This window comes from Notolepis coatsorum (assembly GCF_963971535.1).
Source record: "Notolepis coatsorum genome assembly, chromosome: 10".
Lineage (NCBI taxonomy): Eukaryota > Metazoa > Chordata > Actinopteri > Aulopiformes > Paralepididae > Notolepis > Notolepis coatsorum.
This window is the reverse complement of record NC_140174.1, coordinates 1814938-1835978: the sequence shown is the minus strand read 5'-3', so window position 1 is coordinate 1835978 and position 21041 is coordinate 1814938. Positions and strand designations below refer to the sequence as shown.

General features: G+C 43.3%; 1 protein-coding gene across 1 annotated transcript in view; it reads left to right on the top strand.

The window, feature by feature from the left end:
• The window catches only part of narf (nuclear prelamin A recognition factor), a gene marked incomplete at its 5' end in the record, with an annotated part of 34801 nt that overhangs the window by 8646 nt on the left and 5114 nt on the right, over positions 1-21041 (top strand). The window contains 5 exons of the mRNA XM_084322308.1: positions 3428-3546; positions 6103-6232; positions 10810-10882; positions 13044-13181; positions 18340-18497. Of these exons, the coding sequence (XP_084178434.1) occupies positions 3428-3546; positions 6103-6232; positions 10810-10882; positions 13044-13181; positions 18340-18497 (618 nt within the window). The remainder of the gene's footprint in view (positions 1-3427; positions 3547-6102; positions 6233-10809; positions 10883-13043; positions 13182-18339; positions 18498-21041) is intronic.

Below are 21041 nucleotides of genomic sequence, written 5' to 3'. Positions count from 1 at the left end.
AGGAGCCTCCTCTCTTCTTCTCTCTCACTCCACCGCTCATGAAGAGAATAGAAGTACTTCATTAGAATAGAAATCTTTTATTTATCCCGAGGGAAATTCAGCACTACAGATCGCTCACATTGAACAACAAACATTTAGGTAGTCAATAGGACTAAAATAAGAATATAATAATAATAATATAATATTAAAAAATAAGAATAGAATAAAATACGGTCCGGGATATACATTCTGGTATGTATATACATTTAAAAATCTCTAAATCTTTAAATAATTTTTTTTTTTAAATGAATGAATCATTAACACTTTGATTACCACTGGTGAACATGGTCAAAACGTGGTTGAATGCCGGCACCCACTTCAATGATAGCGTTGTGAGCGCATAATCTTAAATTATGGCTATGTATCTAATCTGCCCGTCGATTATCAATGACTTGTTTGCAGTCAACATTGCCGAGACGGATTGTTTTTTAATCGGTTCATTTCCGTTTTATAGCATTTTGAAAAGCCCTAGTTTTTCAGGAAAATATAACGATTCCGTGATAATCGCCCTTTACTGGAATATTCTGGCATACACAAAAAACGTTGTAATTTTTCGGCCTATTTATGAATCGTTTTCAAATAAACGCTAGATTATCGATAGTATATGTGTACTTATGCACGCTATAGAAGCGGGCTGAAATATCGATTCTCTCATTTCCTGATCAGCGAGCACACAGACACACACATAGGGCACACGTTGATATATCTGTGAAAACAGCTCCGATTACCCTAAGACTGGTCAAATAGATTCCTTACCTCAGATCAGATGTTATCCAAAAAGATTATTCCAATTCCTGATCGCCATTCCAAATATCGATCGCGTTTATTGATTCAGCGTTGGGTGCTGGAAATACATAATCCACGCTGTTCTGAGGGTCGGCGATCAACTTGAGTCTCTTCAGATGCCTCGCCGGAGAGTAACATGAGGAGGCTGCAGTTACACAGGGAGAGACGATAGGGGGCGGTATTTTCCCAATTGAGCTCAGAGAGAGTCTGCAACACTAGCGTGAGGCTCGATTGATGAAATATGAATTCAAATCGCTAATAAAAAAAAAAAAGACAAACAAACGCTATATAGCGTTGCCGGCACTCAACTGGCGGCATGAACTAACGACAAAACGCGTCCCTCGCATTCAAAGTGTTAAGTGAACATTTAGGTCGTAAGAAATACTGTGTGCGACTGCGAGAATAATGTAGATGCAGTGTATGATTTGTCGAGCTTTAACACAGGGCGCTGTAAGTATACGTACATTTTCCTCACGTTATCCCTACAATCTATAGAATTAACGAGAAGTATGCAAAAAAAAAAAAAAAACAGGTCTTGGGCACCAGGTCACGGTGTTGCCAGGTACCCAGGTGGGGGATCTCCCAGGCCTTTCTGTGTGGAGTTTGCATGTTCTCCCCGTGTTCGCAAGGGTTTCCCCTCCAGAAAAAGAGATAAACCCAAAGGAAAAACATGCACAACAGATCGCTAACGCTGTCGTGTCCCTAACGAAGACGGACAGGAGCACTTGGATTGGTCCCCGGGGGGCGCGGCCCATGTCTGCTCCCGGCTGCCCTTGGGGGGGGGGGGGAGGACGACGGGATGGGTCAAGTGCAGAGAGTAGGGATGGGTAGGTACCTTTCACATTTGAACCGATACGGTACCGGTACCTGTGAATCGATACCGGTACCCAACGGTACCTTTTTTCGGTACTTTAGTCTCAAAAGAATGTACCTCAGTCATGAAAAAAAAAATCCAAACTTCAAATAACTACAATTTCGACAGTTTTCGGCTCGTCATTGCTCCGACTGCTTTGTCGTTGAATCAAGTCAAATCCTAGGTAAGCATATATTGTGCGTGTGAACGTTGACATGAAAAAAAAAAAGTAAAAAAATATATATATATAATACAAAAAAAAATAAAAAAAATACTGTATCTCACTTGAATCGATACTCGGTAGTACCGACGTGTTTCGGTTCGGTACCTTAAAAGTACCGCATTCGGTACCCATCCCTAACAGAGAGACTGTTCATCAGCTACTCAGTGCATGTGTGTGTGTGTTCCTGTGTGTCGCCCATCTCACATGTGTGTGTGTGTGTTCCTGTGTGTCGCCCATCTCACATGTGTGTGTGTGTGTGTTCCTGTGTGTCGCCCATCTCACATGTGTGTGTGTGTGTTCCTGTGTGTCGCCCATCTCACATGTGTGTGTGTGTGTGTTCCTGTGTGTCGCCCATCTCACATGTGTGTGTGTGTTCCTGTGTGTGGCCCATCTCACATGTGTGTGTGTGTTCCTGTGGGTCGCCCATCTCACATGTGTGTGTGTGTGTTCCTGTGTGTCGCCCATCTCACATGTGTGTGTGTGTGTTCCTGTGTGTCGCCCATCTCACATGTGTGTGTGTGTGTGTTCCTGTGTGTCACCCATCTCACATGTGTGTGTGTTCCTGTGTGTCGCCCATCTCACATGTGTGTGTGTGTGTTCCTGTGTGTCGCCCATCTCACATGTGTGTGTGTGTGTTCCCGTGTGTCGCCCATCTCACATGTGTGTGTGTGTTCCTGTGTGTCGCCCATCTCACATGTGTGTGTGTGTGTTCCCGTGTGTCGCCCATCTCACATGTGTGTGTGTGTTCCTGTGTGTCGCCCATCTCACATGTGTGTGTGTTCCTGTGTGTCGCCCATCTCACATGTGTGTGTGTGTGTTCCTGTGTGTCGCCCATCTCACATGTGTGTGTGTGTGTTCCTGTGTGTCGCCCATCTCACATGTGTGTGTGTGTTCCTGTGTGTGGCCCATCTCACATGTGTGTGTGTGTTCCTGTGTGTCGCCCATCTCACATGTGTGTGTGTGTTCCTGTGTGTCGCCCATCTCACATGTGTGTGTGTGTTCCTGTGGGTCGCCCATCTCACATGTGTGTGTGTGTGTTCCTGTGTGTCGCCCATCTCACATGTGTGTGTGTGTTCCTGTGTGTGGCCCATCTCACATGTGTGTGTGTGTTCCTGTGTGTCGCCCATCTCACATGTGTGTGTGTGTTCCTGTGTGTTGCCCATCTCACATGTGTGTGTGTGTTCCTGTGTGTCGCCCATCTCACATGTGTGTGTGTGTGTGTTCCTGTGTGTCGCCCATCTCACATGTGTGTGTGTGTGTTCCTGTGTGTCGCCCATCTCACATGTGTGTTTATCTGCATGACAATTAACGACGACTTCTTCGTGTGTGTGTGTGTGTGTGCGTGTGTGTGTGTGTGTGTGTGTGTGTGTGTGTGTGTGTGTGTGTGTGTGTGTGTGTGTGTGTGTGTGTGTGTGTGTGTGTGTGTGTGTGTGTGTGTGTGTGTGTGTGTGTGTGTGTGTGTGTGTGTGTGTGTGTGTGTGTGTGTGTGTGTGTGTGTGTGTGTGTGTGTGTGTGTGTGTGTGCAGGGTGGATACGGTACGCTGAGCGGGTCCTGGGCTCTCTGGTCACGCCTCACATCTGCACGGCCCGCTCCCCACAGCAGGTCATGGGCTCTCTGGTCAAAGACTACTTCTCCAGACAGCAGGTCAGCGTCCGGGGTCATGTGACACCACAGTCATGTGACACCACAGTCGGGCCATGTGACACCACAGTCATGTGACACCACAGTCGGGCCATGTGACACCACAGTCGGGTCACGTGACACCACAGTCGGGTCATGTGACACCACAGTCGGGTCATGTGACACCACAGTCGGGTCATGTGACACCACAGTCGGGTCATGTGACACCACAGTCGGGTCATGTGACACCACAGTCGGGTCATGTGACACCACAGTCGGGCCATGTGACACCACAGTCGGGTCATGTGACACCACAGTCGGGCCATGTGACACCACAGTCGGGTCATGTGACACCACAGTCGGGTCCATGGATATTTGGACATTTGGACACGATTGTTGTCACCGTTTTTTGGTTCCGTCTCCACCACCGCAGTGAAAGTAGAGGCCTGGCAGAGCACTTTATTTATTTATTGTATTTATACATTGTTATTTATTGTATTTTGATAGACTACTGGCCACCTCTTTGCAGGTTTAAATGACTCTATGGACATGTTGTCACTTCTCTAGGCTAAGTAGGTTACATTATATAGTAGTATTTATTGTCTTGCATTACTCAATGCTCTTACATTGTTGTTTTTGATATTATTATTGATCTATTATATGTTTGATTTGACTCATATACAATATTTTGAGTGTGTATATATACATATAATATAATATACAAATTTTTTTTCTTCTATTTAGTATTATTGTATATTCCTTCAACGTAGACATAGCTTATAAGTAGATTGTATTCTAACTATATCAAGTTAAGAATATGCTGTGCCTTCATCCATTTAACACCAGCTGTCCCCCATTGTAATTAGTTCTGTTTTTTCCCGTTTTTCTTTATTTAGGCCATGTCCCCACATATCTGGATCTTTTGCCAAACGCACATTTTATTCCACGATTGGGCCTCTCGTCCACACGCAAAGGGTGTTTTCAGAGACATGAACGGAGATTTTCTTAAACGCATTTTAAAGTGAAGATTTTCCAAACTATCCGCTCAGTGGATCCGTGCAGCCGCTGTAAACGCATAGTCTAGATAAACGATGACGCCACAGCTCACTACGCATGCTCAGACTGTGGCGGGCCGTAATAATATTACTTTACTATTTCTCTAATATATATCAGACCGACTATGTCCTAACAGAGAAACTACCACCACCTAAAACATCCTTATTACACCTTGTTTTATCCATATAGGCACTGCAGTAGCGCTTTGAAGTAATAATAACTTCGGTGGACAGCGCCTGGGTTCTGAAATGTCATTCAAACTATCCTTATACTTATATATGCGACGACGGCACGTGAACAGTACAATGCAATTAATGAATGTCTTGTTGTAATTAGTATATATATAGTTTGTGATAAGGACTCGCCATATTTAGTTTCAGAATCCGGAGATTGTGATCTCAACATTGACATTGTATCTCTCCGTCGCCCAGTGCGCAGAAGTAAAGCATTAAATCGTGACATATCTAGATTGGTTGTTTCCTCTGGACTGCATCTAATCCACCGCTATATCTATCTATTTATTATCTACTGTATGTATGTCAATATAGCCAATGGAATGCTAGGAATCTGTGAAGTGGGCTGGGTGCGAACCAATGGACAATTCCTATCATTTCTCTGTCGTCCTGACCGCTCGTACCACCATGGTATTTGGGGTATCGCTTATCGCCACCTGCTGGCCCGCATGCTTGTTGGAGCAATTCATATGCGTTTATGTGTTTGTGTCTGGATGGAGTTTTTTTTTTTTAACACTGTGTTGCGGACAGGGATTTTATTTTAAACAGAGCCTGAGAATATCCGTTTGGCAAAAGATCCATATATGTGAGGACATGGCCTAAACCACAGTTACAACACCCTGAAGAAGGCCATGTGTAGGCCGAAACATGTCGGTATTTTAAAACTTAAAAGCTTACTCTAAATAATGTAAGCCAATTAATAACGGCATTTAAAAATTGTAGAGCCGCCTTGGATCTCAACTTTTCTTCTATTTGAAATAAATTAACTCTAGACCTTTTATCTGCTCCTTGTAAATTAAATAATGAGGGAATAACACACACCTGGCCATGGAACAGCTGAGCAGCCAATTTTCCAATTACTTTGGGTCCATTGTGGCGGTGTAGTCGGAGTCAAGGTTGTGTTGATGTCCAAATATTTATGAACCCGACTGTACTGTATGTTGGTTCACACATTAAAAGGCAGCCTGTAGGGAAACGTTACGTAGCCCGGCGTTATATGTACTCTCATTTATACCTCTCTTAATAATAAAGTTCTCTTCCATTCAATTTCTTCCTGAATTAACGGTGTGTCTGGTGTTGGTTCTGCTCCTGTGTCTGTGTCTCTGAGCAGAAGCTGAGTCCCCAGACGGTGTATCACGTGGCGGTGGGTTAGGGTTAGGGTTAGGGTTAGGGTTAACCCTGTGTCTGTGTCTCTGAGCAGAAGCTGAGTCCCCAGACGGTGTATCACGTGGCGGTGGGTTAGGGTTAGGGTTAGGGTTAGGGTTAACCCTGTGTCTGTGTCTCTGAGCAGAAGCTGAGTCCCCAGACGGTGTATCACGTGGCGGTGGCGCCCTGCTTCGACAAGAAACTGGAGGCGCTGCGGGAGGAGTTCTACAACAGCCTCCTGGAGAGCAGGGATGTGGACTGTGTGCTCACCTCAGGTCTCACCCCCCCCCCCCCGCATTAACCCCCCCTCACCTCAGGTCTCACCCCCCCCCCCCCCGCATTAACCCCCCCTCACCTCAGGTCTCACCCCCTCACCGTCATCAACCCCCCCTCACTGTCATCAACCCCCCCTCACCGTCATCAACCCCCCCTCACCGTCATCAACCCCCCCTCACCATCATCAACCCCCCCTCACCGTCATCAACCCCCCCTCACCGTCACTCCTTTTCTCTTTCTTTCTCTTCCTTTCCTTTTCTGTCTTTCTCTCTGTGTCTTTCTTTCTTTCTTTCTTGCCCCTGATAAACACTGAAGTGTGACCTGCAGTAATGTATCTTCAGTGAGGATGATAAACACTGAAGTGTGACCTGCAGTAATGTATCTTCAGTGAGGATGATAAACACTGAAGTGGGACCTGCAGTAATGTGTCTTCAGTGAGGATGATAAACACTGAAGTGTGACCTGCAGTAATGTATCTTCAGTGAGGATGATAAACACTGAAGTGGGACCTGCAGTAATGTGTCTTCAGTGAGGATGATAAACACTGAAGTGTGACACCTGCAGTAATGTATCTTCAGTGAGGATGATAAACACTGAAGTGTGACCTGCAGTAATGTATCTTCAGTGAGGATGATAAACACTGAAGTGTGACCTGCAGTAATGTGTCTTCAGTGAGGATGATAAACACTGAAGTGGGACCTGCAGTAATGTATCTTCAGTGAGGATGATAAACACTGAAGTGTGACCTGCAGTAATGTATCTTCAGTGAGGATGATAAACACTGAAGTGGGACCTGCAGTAATGTGTCTTCAGTGAGGATGATAAACACTGAAGTGGGACCTGCAGTAATGTGTCTTCAGTGAGGATGATAAACACTGAAGTGTGACCTGCAGTAATGTATCTTCAGTGAGGATGATAAACACTGAAGTGTGACCTGCAGTAATGTATCTTCAGTGAGGATGATAAACACTGAAGTGGGACCTGCAGTAATGTGTCTTCAGTGAGGATGATAAACACTGAAGTGTGACCTGCAGTAATGTATCTTCAGTGAGGATGATAAACACTGAAGTGGGACCTGCAGTAATGTATCTTCAGTGAGGATGATAAACACTGAAGTGGGACCTGCAGTAATGTATCTTCAGTGAGGATGATAAACACTGAAGTGTGACCTGCAGTAATGTGTCTTCAGTGAGGATGATAAACACTGAAGTGGGACCTGCAGTAATGTGTCTTCAGTGAGGATGATAAACACTGAAGTGTGACCTGCAGTAATGTATCTTCAGTGAGGATGATAAACACTGAAGTGTGACCTGCAGTAATGTGTCTTCAGTGAGGATGATAAACACTGAAGTGTGACCTGCAGTAATGTATCTTCAGTGAGGATGATAAACACTGAAGTGTGACCTGCAGTAATGTATCTTCAGTGAGGATGATAAACACTGAAGTGGGACCTGCAGTAATGTATCTTCAGTGAGGATGATAAACACTGAAGTGTGACCTGCAGTAATGTATCTTCAGTGAGGATGATAAACACTGAAGTGTGACCTGCAGTAATGTATCTTCAGTGAGGATGATAAACACTGAAGTGTGACCTGCAGTAATGTATCTTCAGTGAGGATGATAAACACTGAAGTGTGACCTGCAGTAATGTATCTTCAGTGAGGATGATAAACACTGAAGTGTGACCTGCAGTAATGTGTCTTCAGTGAGGATGATAAACACTGAAGTGTGACCTGCAGTAATGTATCTTCAGTGAGGATGCTAAACACTGAAGTGTGACCTGCAGTAATGTATCTTCAGTGAGGATGATAAACACTGAAGTGTGACCTGCAGTAATGTGTCTTCAGTGAGGATGATAAACACTGAAGTGTGACCTGCAGTAATGTGTCTTCAGTGAGGATGATAAACACTGAAGTGTGACCTGCAGTAATGTATCTTCAGTGAGGATGATAAACACTGAAGTGTGACCTGCAGTAATGTATCTTCAGTGAGGATGATAAACACTGAAGTGGGACCTGCAGTAATGTGTCTTCAGTGAGGATGATAAACACTGAAGTGTGACCTGCAGTAATGTATCTTCAGTGAGGATGATAAACACTGAAGTGGGACCTGCAGTAATGTATCTTCAGTGAGGATGATAAACACTGAAGTGGGACCTGCAGTAATGTATCTTCAGTGAGGATGATAAACACTGAAGTGTGACCTGCAGTAATGTGTCTTCAGTGAGGATGATAAACACTGAAGTGTGACCTGCAGTAATGTATCTTCAGTGAGGATGATAAACACTGAAGTGTGACCTGCAGTAATGTATCTTCAGTGAGGATGATAAACACTGAAGTGGGACCTGCAGTAATGTGTCTTCAGTGAGGATGATAAACACTGAAGTGTGACCTGCAGTAATGTATCTTCAGTGAGGATGATAAACACTGAAGTGTGACCTGCAGTAATGTATCTTCAGTGAGGATGATAAACACTGAAGTGTGACCTGCAGTAATGTATCTTCAGTGAGGATGATAAACACTGAAGTGGGACCTGCAGTAATGTGTCTTCAGTGAGGATGATAAACACTGAAGTGTGACCTGCAGTAATGTATCTTCAGTGAGGATGATAAACACTGAAGTGGGACCTGCAGTAATGTGTCTTCAGTGAGGATGATAAACACTGAAGTGGGACCTGCAGTAATGTATCTTCAGTGAGGATGATAAACACTGAAGTGTGACCTGCAGTAATGTATCTTCAGTGAGGATGATAAACACTGAAGTGTGACCTGCAGTAATGTATCTTCAGTGAGGATGCTAAACACTGAAGTGTGACCTGCAGTAATGTATCTTCAGTGAGGATGATAAACACTGAAGTGGGACCTGCAGTAATGTATCTTCAGTGAGGATGATAAACACTGAAGTGTGACCTGCAGTAATGTATCTTCAGTGAGGATGATAAACACTGAAGTGGGACCTGCAGTAATGTATCTTCAGTGAGGATGATAAACACTGAAGTGGGACCTGCAGTAATGTATCTTCAGTGAGGATGATAAACACTGAAGTGTGACCTGCAGTAATGTGTCTTCAGTGAGGATGATAAACACTGAAGTGTGACCTGCAGTAATGTATCTTCAGTGAGGATGATAAACACTGAAGTGTGACCTGCAGTAATGTATCTTCAGTGAGGATGATAAACACTGAAGTGGGACCTGCAGTAATGTATCTTCAGTGAGGATGATAAACACTGAAGTGTGACCTGCAGTAATGTATCTTCAGTGAGGATGATAAACACTGAAGTGTGACCTGCAGTAATGTATCTTCAGTGAGGATGATAAACACTGAAGTGTGACCTGCAGTAATGTATCTTCAGTGAGGATGATAAACACTGAAGTGTGACCTGCAGTAATGTATCTTCAGTGAGGATGATAAACACTGAAGTGTGACCTGCAGTAATGTGTCTTCAGTGAGGATGATAAACACTGAAGTGTGACCTGCAGTAATGTATCTTCAGTGAGGATGATAAACACTGAAGTGTGACCTGCAGTAATGTGTCTTCAGTGAGGATGATAAACACTGAGGTGGGACCTGCAGTAATGTGTCTTCAGTGAGGATGATAAACACTGAAGTGTGACCTGCAGTAATGTGTCTTCAGTGAGGATGATAAACACTGAAGTGTGACCTGCAGTAATGTATCTTCAGTGAGGATGATAAACACTGAAGTGTGACCTGCAGTAATGTATCTTCAGTGAGGATGATAAACACTGAAGTGGGACCTGCAGTAATGTGTCTTCAGTGAGGATGATAAACACTGAAGTGGGACCTGCAGTAATGTATCTTCAGTGAGGATGATAAACACTGAAGTGTGACCTGCAGTAATGTATCTTCAGTGAGGATGATAAACACTGAAGTGGGACCTGCAGTAATGTGTCTTCAGTGAGGATGATAAACACTGAAGTGTGACCTGCAGTAATGTATCTTCAGTGAGGATGATAAACACTGAAGTGGGACCTGCAGTAATGTGTCTTCAGTGAGGATGATAAACACTGAAGTGTGACCTGCAGTAATGTGTCTTCAGTGAGGATGATAAACACTGAAGTGGGACCTGCAGTAATGTATCTTCAGTGAGGATGATAAACACTGAAGTGGGACCTGCAGTAATGTATCTTCAGTGAGGATGATAAACACTGAAGTGGGACCTGCAGTAATGTATCTTCAGTGAGGATGTGGGTGAAAAAAACCTTCGTTGACGAACATCTTTCGTCATCAATTTAGTCAACAAAATTAACACTGGCTAACAGTGCTGCTGTGTGTTCCATGTCATGCTAACAGTGCTGCTGTGTGTTCCATGTCATGCTAACAGTGCTGCTGTGTGTACCATGTCATGCTAACAGTGCTGCTGTGTGTTCCATGTCATGCTAACAGTGCTGCTGTGTGTTCCATGTCATGCTAACAGTGCTGCTGTGTGTTCCATGTCATGCTAACAGTGCTGCTGTGTGTTCCATGTCATGCTAACAGTGCTGCTGTGTGTTCCATGTCATGCTAACAGTGCTGCTGTGTGTTCCATGTCACGCTAACAGTGCTGCTGTGTGTTCCAGGGGAGATCTATCACATGATGGAGCAGAGGAAGATACGAGTGGAGGAGCTGGACTCACTGCCACTGGACCACGTGTGAGTAACCCACCCTACCCCCACCACCACGTGTGAGTGTCCCACCCTAACCCCACCACCACGTGTGAGTGTCCCACCCTAACCCCACCACCACGTGTGAGTAGGTAGGGGAGGGGGGAATTGGCATAATGACTAAATTGGGATGGGAGGGAAAAACACAGAAAAATCAGGAGGAGAAAAAGAGGATTAAAAAATTATAATAATAAAAACAGTTTTGCACACATTAATTTAGTTTTGACAGTTATCAAGAGTAAATGAGTTTGAATGGCCACCAGTGATTCACTGAGGACATTTAATCCCTGTGTTGTGTTAATTACAGCTCTGTGAAATGATAAGGTGGCAGAGAGATAAGACGAGGTATTGCTATTTTTTTCATCTACATAATTTCACGGTGCTGTAATTAACGCAACACAAGGATTCAACGTCGCCGATGACATCACGGGTGGCCACGTTCAAACTCTCGATAAATGTCAAACTAAATGAATGTGTGCAAAACTGTTTTGAATATGTGAGCGATTACATATCACCACCTCAAATGGATCTGTTATTAGCTCTATTCTATTTTCAATCTTTCAAACCAAAAATTTTCTTATGTACCCCAGTTGCTATTGCATGTACATATTTGTGTTTTATTACACATACTGTATTATGTGCATGCATACCAACTGTTTCGCCTGTTTTATTCTCCACCCATCGATCGCCGCACACAGTGTTTGCCATTAACACTATAGGGACCAGCCACGAGTTAACTCGTGTTTCGGTGCCATGCGTTGTGGACCAGAGCCACGAGTTAACTCGTGGCAAGTTGTTATTGTTTTATTCCATATTAATAACGCTATTAACGTCCCAGATCGACTTGCAGGACCTACCCGCATATTTGATTTTCGAAACATGCAATACCGGCCAGATCCGCTTAGGGGCGCCATCGCTCCACTGCAGTATCATTGAGGGCGATTGAAAAAAAAATGTTTACTGTCTGTGGGCGTTTCATATGAGCCTCGATCTCAGCCGAACATACTCCATCTTTGATCCCGTTACCGAACGCATATTTCAGCCTGGAATAATGGGATTTATGATCAGCCAATGGACATATCGATCTACCAGATTCCGATGACTAATGACGAAATGCTGCCGGCGATCACATGGGCTGACGGTAGGATACTATTCCCCCAAATTACAGCTGGATTGGACATTGTTTTAAAACGCAACGTGATCGATCAGTGAAAATGGTATATTGAACGCACACTGTATTGCTAATCAATAATAGTAATCGGCGTCCCCCGCCGCCCCCATTTCATCCATAGATGCTCTGTAATAGTCCGGATGCTACGCAGTTTGTTTTATTTCATTCGTATATATACATCAGAAATGGCGTTTGATATAACGTGACTAGCCTTTAGCCTCATATCTAGCTCCCCAGAAAAAAGACGAGGCGAAAACTGCGATAAACCTTATATTCACGGCGCTATAAAATGACAACCAACCGATGGATTTTTATTTTCTTTAAGCCATTATGAAGGCACGGTTTATGCACTCAAGTGACAATGAGAATGGACAGATAGCAATACTATAAAGTATATATATAGCTGTTAGAAAGTACAACGGTTTGTTGACAAAGCGTTGTCCTCCAGCCATATTACACTGCAAGCCGTGGTCGTCAATGTGTTAATTACCTAGACTGTGGCGGCCCGTTAATGTATAATGAACCAAAAAATCAAATGTAATAATAAAAAAGAACATAATAATAAAAACTATTGGCAGTAGTAGTAGTAATAGTAATCCAGTATATTTATTTATTTTCTAAAAAATAAACTCAACACAGGTAACCACTTTGGCTCAAATGTCTGCTCTAGTCCAGTGGTTCCCAATCCTCTCCTCCAGACACCCCGGCAGCCGGTCCATGTATTTGTTAAATTCCACCACCAGCACACCTGATTCAACTAATAAAGGGCTTGTTAAGTTGAATCAGGTGTGCTGGTGGTGGAATTTAACAAATACATGGAACGGCTGGGGTGCTGCGAGGAGAGGATTGGGAAGCTCTAGTCGATTTTGTGTTTTGAGCACAAAGTTCATCATAGATCTAGCCTCTTTATTTTGCTCTCAAAGTGCACCAGATTGATGCATTTAACTTTAAAATGTACGCTTGAATGTGGCCCCTCAGGTTGGGAGAGGCGGGAGACCCGGCGCTGGTGAGACACGAGGGCCACGGCTCAGAAGGCGTCCTGGAGCACGTCTTCAAACACGCCGCCAAGGACCTGTTCGGTCTGGACGTCCAGGAGATCACATACAAGACCCTCAGGTGAGAGACGTCCAGGAGATCACATACAAGACCCTCAGGTGAGAGAGGGACGTCGAGTGGGCGAAGAGGGGGGAGAGAGAGAAGAGAGAGAGAGAGAGAGAGAGAGAGAGAGAGAGAGAGAGAGAGAGAGAGAGAGAGAGAGAGAGAGAGAGAGAGAGAGAGAGAGAGAGAGAGAGAGAGAGAGAGAGAGAGAGAGAGAGAGAGAGAGAGAGAGAGAGAGAGAGAGAGAGAGAGAGAGAGAGAGAGAGAGAGCAGTATACATATTGCTCAAGACTTGACTTGGTAGCAGCACCGTTGATTATGCTATAACAGATTTAGACCTAACCTCCTTGAGAGCCTTCACTGTAAAATAACAAACACCTCTATCAGATCACTCTCAGATCACTTTGTATCTAAAAAGAGCAGACGCAGGTAATATATGCTCTCAACCCTGTAATCTGTACAACATAAAGATGAAATACAGATGGGCTCACAACAGTCTGGAGCAGTACCAGGATGCTATGGTCGGTGAGTCAACACAGTCTCTTCTAGACTCCTTCCTGGCCCAGATTTACCCTCAGAATAACGAAGGTATAGAGTGGTGTCTGGTACACATCAACCACATATTTGATAATTTGGCCTCATCATCAAATTTAAAATGTAAAACAGAACAACCAAAGAAAACAAACAAGGAAAGGTGGTTTGATTCAGACTGCAAATCCATTAGGAAGACACTAAGAAATATCTCCAACCAAAAACACAGGAATCCAGATAGTCAGGAACTCCGTCTTAGTTACTGTGAAACTCTAAAGCAATATAAAAACACACTGAGAACAAAAAAAATAACAATATATACAAAACCAGTTACAATTAATTGAAGAGTCTCTGGGGTCAAATAAATTCTGGGAAAAATGGAACTCATTTACCAAGAAACATAAAAATGTACAATCCATTCAAAATGGAGATACATGGAAAAACCACTTCGAAAATCTTTATAGAAAACCAACAAAGAATCAAGCCCAAGAACACATTTCTGAAAAATTTAAAAATCTTGAAAGCGCTATTAAGGATTATCAGAACCCACTGGACTACTGTATTAAGCCCCAGTATATCAGGTCAGTTTGATAAACCCATCACTCAGTGGTCTGCTCGTCTGGCTTCAAGCAGCGTCCTGCGATGCCGTGACGGTCAAACCCCAGTGAATCTAAAAGAGTTGTATCAATAGACCGGCTATACTGTTTGCTCGTCTCGTCCCCCTCCGGCAAGATGTTGATCATTGGTAGAGGTTGCGAGATCTATATTTTATTATAACAAGGAAGATTTATTTGATAAGTCTGTCCTTAGTAAATCTACTTGAGTGTAAATCTAGGTTTGTCATCAATCAGGTGATTATCCCTCCCTTATTTGTCATAGGTGCCGGTGAGAGTCCATCTCGCCGCTTAAATGAGTGAGGTAATCTCTTCTAAATGCTTGCTGTCTGGATAATCCCCTTTTGCATTGAATACAAATAGATTACAGATTCTTATTTACTTCTTTTGCTATTTTTAGAGAAAAGACAGACATCTGTACTCATTACACCTAAGATCTATACATAATAAATTAAATAGATCCATGCCGTGTTTCTGCCGTGTTTCTGCCCTAATGACAATATTTTTTAAATGTTATTCTCTTTGAGAGATAAGCTGAAATCTAACATTTAGACAGTGACAGAATACTATTTTAGGAGCTAATGAATAGTTAGACAGGCTAAAAAAACAGTGACAGATACCATCATAGGGAAAAGTATCTTCCCAAAACGACCTTTCATTCAAGTCTCAATTACACCGCATGACATTGAATCAGGTGCTAAAAAATAGAATGATATTATAGCTTACCAGTATTTCTTAGAAAAAGTAACATGAAGAAAAAGATTTAGTTTCAAAAAGTTTTTTAATAAAAAATTACAAGAGTTACAAAAGAAATGCACAATTTATCATAGTATATATTTCAGCAGAGAAAAGGCCTGAAGTCAAAATGTAAAAAGTCAAAAAGTACCCTCTCCTTGTTTCACGGGGGGTTTATATAATACAGAACTACGTCATAAGATTATACCCCTTCGGACAGTATACAGTTCCAATCAGTGTACAGTACGTAATCACACCCCTCCTCTTCCATCCTTCCGTTACTTGTAACTACATAACAAATTGAGTATGGAAAAGTCCCTCACCACACTATATGTTTTTAAGCAGAAAATAAAGAAAATATATAGCAATACAGTACTTGTATACTTTACACCTTGGTTACAATGTTTTTCCATAACATACATGTGAAAAAAACCTCATACATTATACATCCTACATGTAGATAGACCCCTTTTTGGACAGTATAGGATCTTTCCCTTTTAACAGGGCATGCAAGGGTTAACCTGTTAGCCCTGTGCCAACCGGCTGCTCAGTTCTTGCATGTAAGCTACAAGGTCGTCTGGACAGGCTCCATTCTGACGGCTCACATTCCAGAGGTTACTATAGGTTATTCTTTTTTCTTTTAGGGTTGTATAAGATATTGTGAACACAGTATTACACAGTATTATATTATTATACAGTATTACAGTATTACACACGTAGGGAAAAAGAATACAAATAGACATCTTTTCATAATCACTGTCTTCCAGCTCAGTGCTTGAAATCAGGGCCATGCTCATTACATTTTATTCAAACAGATATATGTTTTAATTTTCAGCGTTTCTGGAGTATGGCCTGACATGGTGACTTGACCCTCTCCGTCTTGACTCGTGGTTTGGTCGTCTGGGATTTTGGTATTCAGACCAAAATCTAGTAGGGGGGGAGGAAGAACGTGTTCCCTCCGGTGTCCGAGAGGTCATCATTCTTTGGTCCTGCTGACTGTGACCTTTGACAACTACCCAATCAGTGAATTAGAATTGGAAGACTAATTAAAAGCTCTGCAGAACAAAAAAGCATGTGGGACTGATGGCATATTAAATGAGATGTTAAAACATACAAACAGAAAATGCAAATTGGCCATCTTAAAAATATTTAACTTGGTACTAAGTGTGGGATATTTCCCTGAAAGCTGGAGTGAAGGGATGATCACACCCATTTTCAAGAACGGAGACAAATATGATCCCAACAATTATAGAGGCATCTGTGTTAGTAGTAATCTGGGGAAATTATTTGGCAGCATCCTAAATTCAAGAATTATAGATGTCCTCAATGAGCACAACGTTTTAAGCAAAAGTCAAATTGGATTCCTCCCAAACTATAAAACAGCTGACCACATTTTCACCCTACACACACTAATCGATAAATATGTAAATCAAAATAAAGGAAAAATTCATGCATGCTTTGTCGATTTCCAGAAAGCGTTTGACTCAGTCTGGCATGAGGGTTTACTTTTTAAATTAATAGAAAGTGGTATAGGGGGGAAGTCCTTTGATGTTATTAAATCCATATATGAAAATAACAAATTGGCTGTCAAAATTGGAGATAAACACATAGACTTCTTCCCACAAGGCAGAGGGGTGAAGCAAGGCTGCAACCTCAGCCCCACACTGTTCAATATTTATATAAATGAACTGGCATTATTATTATTAGAACAGTCAGCAGCACCTGGTCTCAATCTCACAGACACAGACATTAAGTGTCTCTTTTATGCAGATGACCTGGTCATACTGTCTCCTACTAGAGAAGGTCTTCAGCGAAGTTTGGACATTCTTCATCAGACCTGGGCCCTGACTGTGAATATGAAGAAAACCAAAATTATGACCTTCCAAAAAAGATCCCAGTTACAGCGAAATTACCCAGAATTCAAAATAGGTGCGACCCAAATAGAACAAACAAATAGCTATACATATCTAGGTTTACAAATCAGCTCCACTGGAAATTTCTGTTCAGCTGTAAAGGAACTCAAGGAGAAGGCAAAAAGGGATTTCTATGCCATCAAGCGTTCAGTTCAAATCCAAATTCCAATCAGGACATGGCTCAAAATATTTAAAGCGGTTATAGAATCAATTGCACTGTACGGCAGTGAGGTATGGGGCCCTTTATTAGTAACGGATTGGGCAAAATTGGATAAAAATCCAATTGAGATCCTGCATGTAGAGTTCTGCAAAACAATTATCAGGGTACAAAGGAAAAGCCCAAACTCTGCATGCAGGGCTGAATTAGGACTAAAATCTAAAATCTAAATTAGGACAATATCCGTTACTCATAAATATGCAAAAAAGATCAATTAAATTCTGGAGCCATATTAAAAAAAGTGACCCGGCCTGCTATCATCATAAAGCCCTGGCCTGCCAAGAGCTGGACCTACAAAGGAGTCCCTTTTGTCAACTCATAATGAAACTGGCTGACATCTCACACTCTGACATCACAAACCCTAGCCAGCCTCAGAAGATTAGACCTAACCAAATTATAACCAAAGAAAAAGATAAATACATTACATATTGGAATCAACTCACACAATCACAACACAAATTAGAAACAGACAGTATACTGTGGCAGACTACCTCAGCACAGTAACTGATAAGAATCTAAGAAAGACTCTGACAAAGTACAGACTGAGTGACCATGGTTTGGCGATACAGACAGACCTGGCTGCCCAGAGAGGAGAGGTTGTGCTGTCTTTGTGATGAGGGAGCCATAGAGACAGAACTACACTTCCTAACACAATGTGAAAATTATAGAAATATTAGGGAGGAATTCTTTCCAAAAATTGAAATAATTTTCCCAGAATTTCAAAGTATGACAGAAGTGCAGAAATTGCCATTCCTCCTGGGGGAACAGAAAGAATGTGCAGTTTTAGCTGCAAAATATGTCAATTCATGTCACAAGAAAAGGGACAACCAGTAGGACACATATACTGTATATACATGTACCATGTTTTACTCACCGCACCATCTCCTTTATTTCTTTGATCTTGTTCTGTTGATATTGTTGTTGTATTGTATAATGTTGTTTGCTGTTTATGTCATAATTGTGCTTTGGCAACATTTGTGAAATTTCATGCCAATAAAGCTTTTTGAATTGAATTGAATTGAATTGAATTGAGAGAGAGAGAGAGAGAGAGAGAGAGAGAGAGAGAGAGAGAGAGAGAGAGAGAGAGACAGAGAGAGAGGGAGAGAGAGACACCCACGCACCACAGTATCATGTGACCTTCAGAGGCTCCTCCCCTGGCGCTGCAGGAACCGGGACTTCCAGGAGGTGGCGCTGGAGCGCGACGGGGAGACGCTGCTGACGTTCGCCGCTGTCTACGGCTTCAGGAACATCCAGACGCTGGTGCACCGCCTGAGGAAGGGCCGCGTGCCGTACCAGCTGGTGGAGGTGCTGTCCTGCCCCGGAGGTGACCCCCCCCCCCTTAACCTCTTAACACTTTGAATGCCCAAACCGAGATATCTCGGGTTATCAGAGGTTGAATCCCCATCACGAGAATATTCTTTTAATTTTTTTTATTAGCGATCTGAATTAATATTTCATCAACCGAGTCTACCGTTGGTAAACCAGCCCCACCAGGTGCTCAGATGTGAAAAAAGCGCCCCCTATCGTCTCCCAGATGGTAATGCACCCTTTTGGATTGGACTCAATGAAAATAGATGAAAAAAAAAATCCGGAATCCACTTTTTACTTCTCACGCATGTAACCGGAGCCGATCAGATTCATTCTGGACCCTCAGGACAGCGTGTAATATGTCTTTACAGTACGTAGCATTAGATCAATAAAAGGATAAATTTTCGGAATGGCGATCAGGAATTGGAATAATCCATTTGGATACCATCTGATCTCAGGTAAGGAATCTATTTGACCAGTCTTAGGATAATCAGACCTTTTTTCACGGAGATATAAGCTTTTCCCCTATATGTGATATGGCTGTTTTGACTGTGCGAGTGATCAGGAAATAAGAGAATCGATTTACAGCTTGCGGCACCAGCGTGCATACGTACACATAATATATCGATAATCTAGCGTTTATTTGAAAACGATTCATAAATAGGCCGAAAAATGACAACGTTCTAGAATATTACAGTATGTAGAAGGGTGGATTATCCCTGCTTGTGGGAGTAGTAGTACACAGACACTGGGTAGTAGGATACTATAGTATTGGACCTATTAGTACCCCCGTCTTTGGCCCGGAACGTTGTTCTGGAGGGCTTGCAGCTGGAGTGGATGGGGCCCAGGATTTACTAACCTGGGGACTGGTACTCTGGTCTCCCTCGCCTTCCAAGGCGGTCAGCAGTAGCTCCCCACACACCCTCACTTCCCCCAGTACCTCCGACAGCCCTCCCACACCCAGTGACTGTCAGTTCAATAGTATTATTGGGCTTCCCTTTAAGCAGTACCCTTACTTGACCACCTGTATAGACCCTTCAAATGCTATTCTGTAAATGGGGTGTAAGGGTTAAATAATTATGCAGTCACAATATTTACCCAGAGAATGAAGTAGCAGATGGAACTCAAAGAAAGAGACACACACAATGATCCCAATCTAGTTTAGTGAAGCCTGGGCAGATTATACATTACAATGTTAATGTTTACTCATATGGCACCGGGTGCTCTTGTTATCAATGTAGGGGAAGCTCTTCCCACCATAGGCACAGAGTGCTCAATACATTAAACCACCCCGCTTGTACTGGGGGAACCCAGGCATAGAACGTAGACACATTGGGAGTCTCAGAATCAAACAGTCAAATAAACCAATAACAAAAATAACCAATAAATGTGGGCCCACGTTATCAAAGAAAACCTAACCTAAGCCGGCTTAAATTGTTTGGGGTACCCCTTAGACACTGGTGATTAGCGTTCACTTCAATGGACGTTGCTGTTGATACACACGTGGTACTGTTAGTACTTAGCCAAGATGGCGGACCCACTTTTGTCACCACTAGTCCGGATGACAAGATGGCGTCGGCGATCCGCGAGCACAGCCAGCAGGTTGGGCGAACAGCAGGCAGTGGTTAGCGGGCAGAGCTTGCTGTATGGCGTCCTCTGCTGGTGGGAAGAGGCGTCCTCTGTACCGTCTGGGAAACGTCCACCGCTGCTGTTGCTGGCTTGCTTCCGTCGCGCGAGCTAATACTTTAGCTACCTTAAACACAGCTAAGCTTTGGGTCTCGGCGCACCCTCCTGCTACTCGGTTACACTGCTAACGCAACGTGGCTGACTACACCACCGGTCTCTTCAGCGCCGCGCGCCCGGTACTCTACTCAAGTCAGACGGAGCCGTTAGCGGCATGCTACTATACCGCACACAGTAACTACTATAACCCGATAACGTTAGACGTTAGTCTCGTTAGCTTAGACGTTAGTCCTTTGGTTCGGTTTCTCTTACTCACACACTATCACGGATACTTCTAGGATAACCCGTCACTAGCAAGTATGTCTCATCATCCGTCGCTCGTTCCGGCGGGGCTCTCTGGCTTCACTTCTTCAACGGGGCTATTCCAAAGCACCTCCCGTTGTAGCTGCGACCGTTCACGGCCAAGTCCAACGCCGAAGAGAACTTCCTGTTCCCCTAACCTCCAGGTAATTCGTTGCTTGCTTCTCTCCACTGCTCCACCTGCCACCACTGCCACTCCGCCCCCTGCTGGCAACCTCCACTGGTCCCACGCACAGACCGCTCCAGAAAGGGAAAAAGGGCTCAATGTTATTGCTAGTAATCCATACTGCATCAGGAGAGAAGAGTAGCACCTCACCTCGTCGTTAGACTGGGCGAGCTATCCAAAGGAACACTGTTAGGCTATCCAAAGGAACACTGTAAATCACACGTTATACACACACAGGGAAAGTAACAGTTAGTTAGCACTACTGAATACTTTGTAGAATATTCAGGCTGCTACAAGTACATCAGCGTTTATCAGGGATTATTTTTTTCTTCTTGAAAAAGAGGGCTTTTC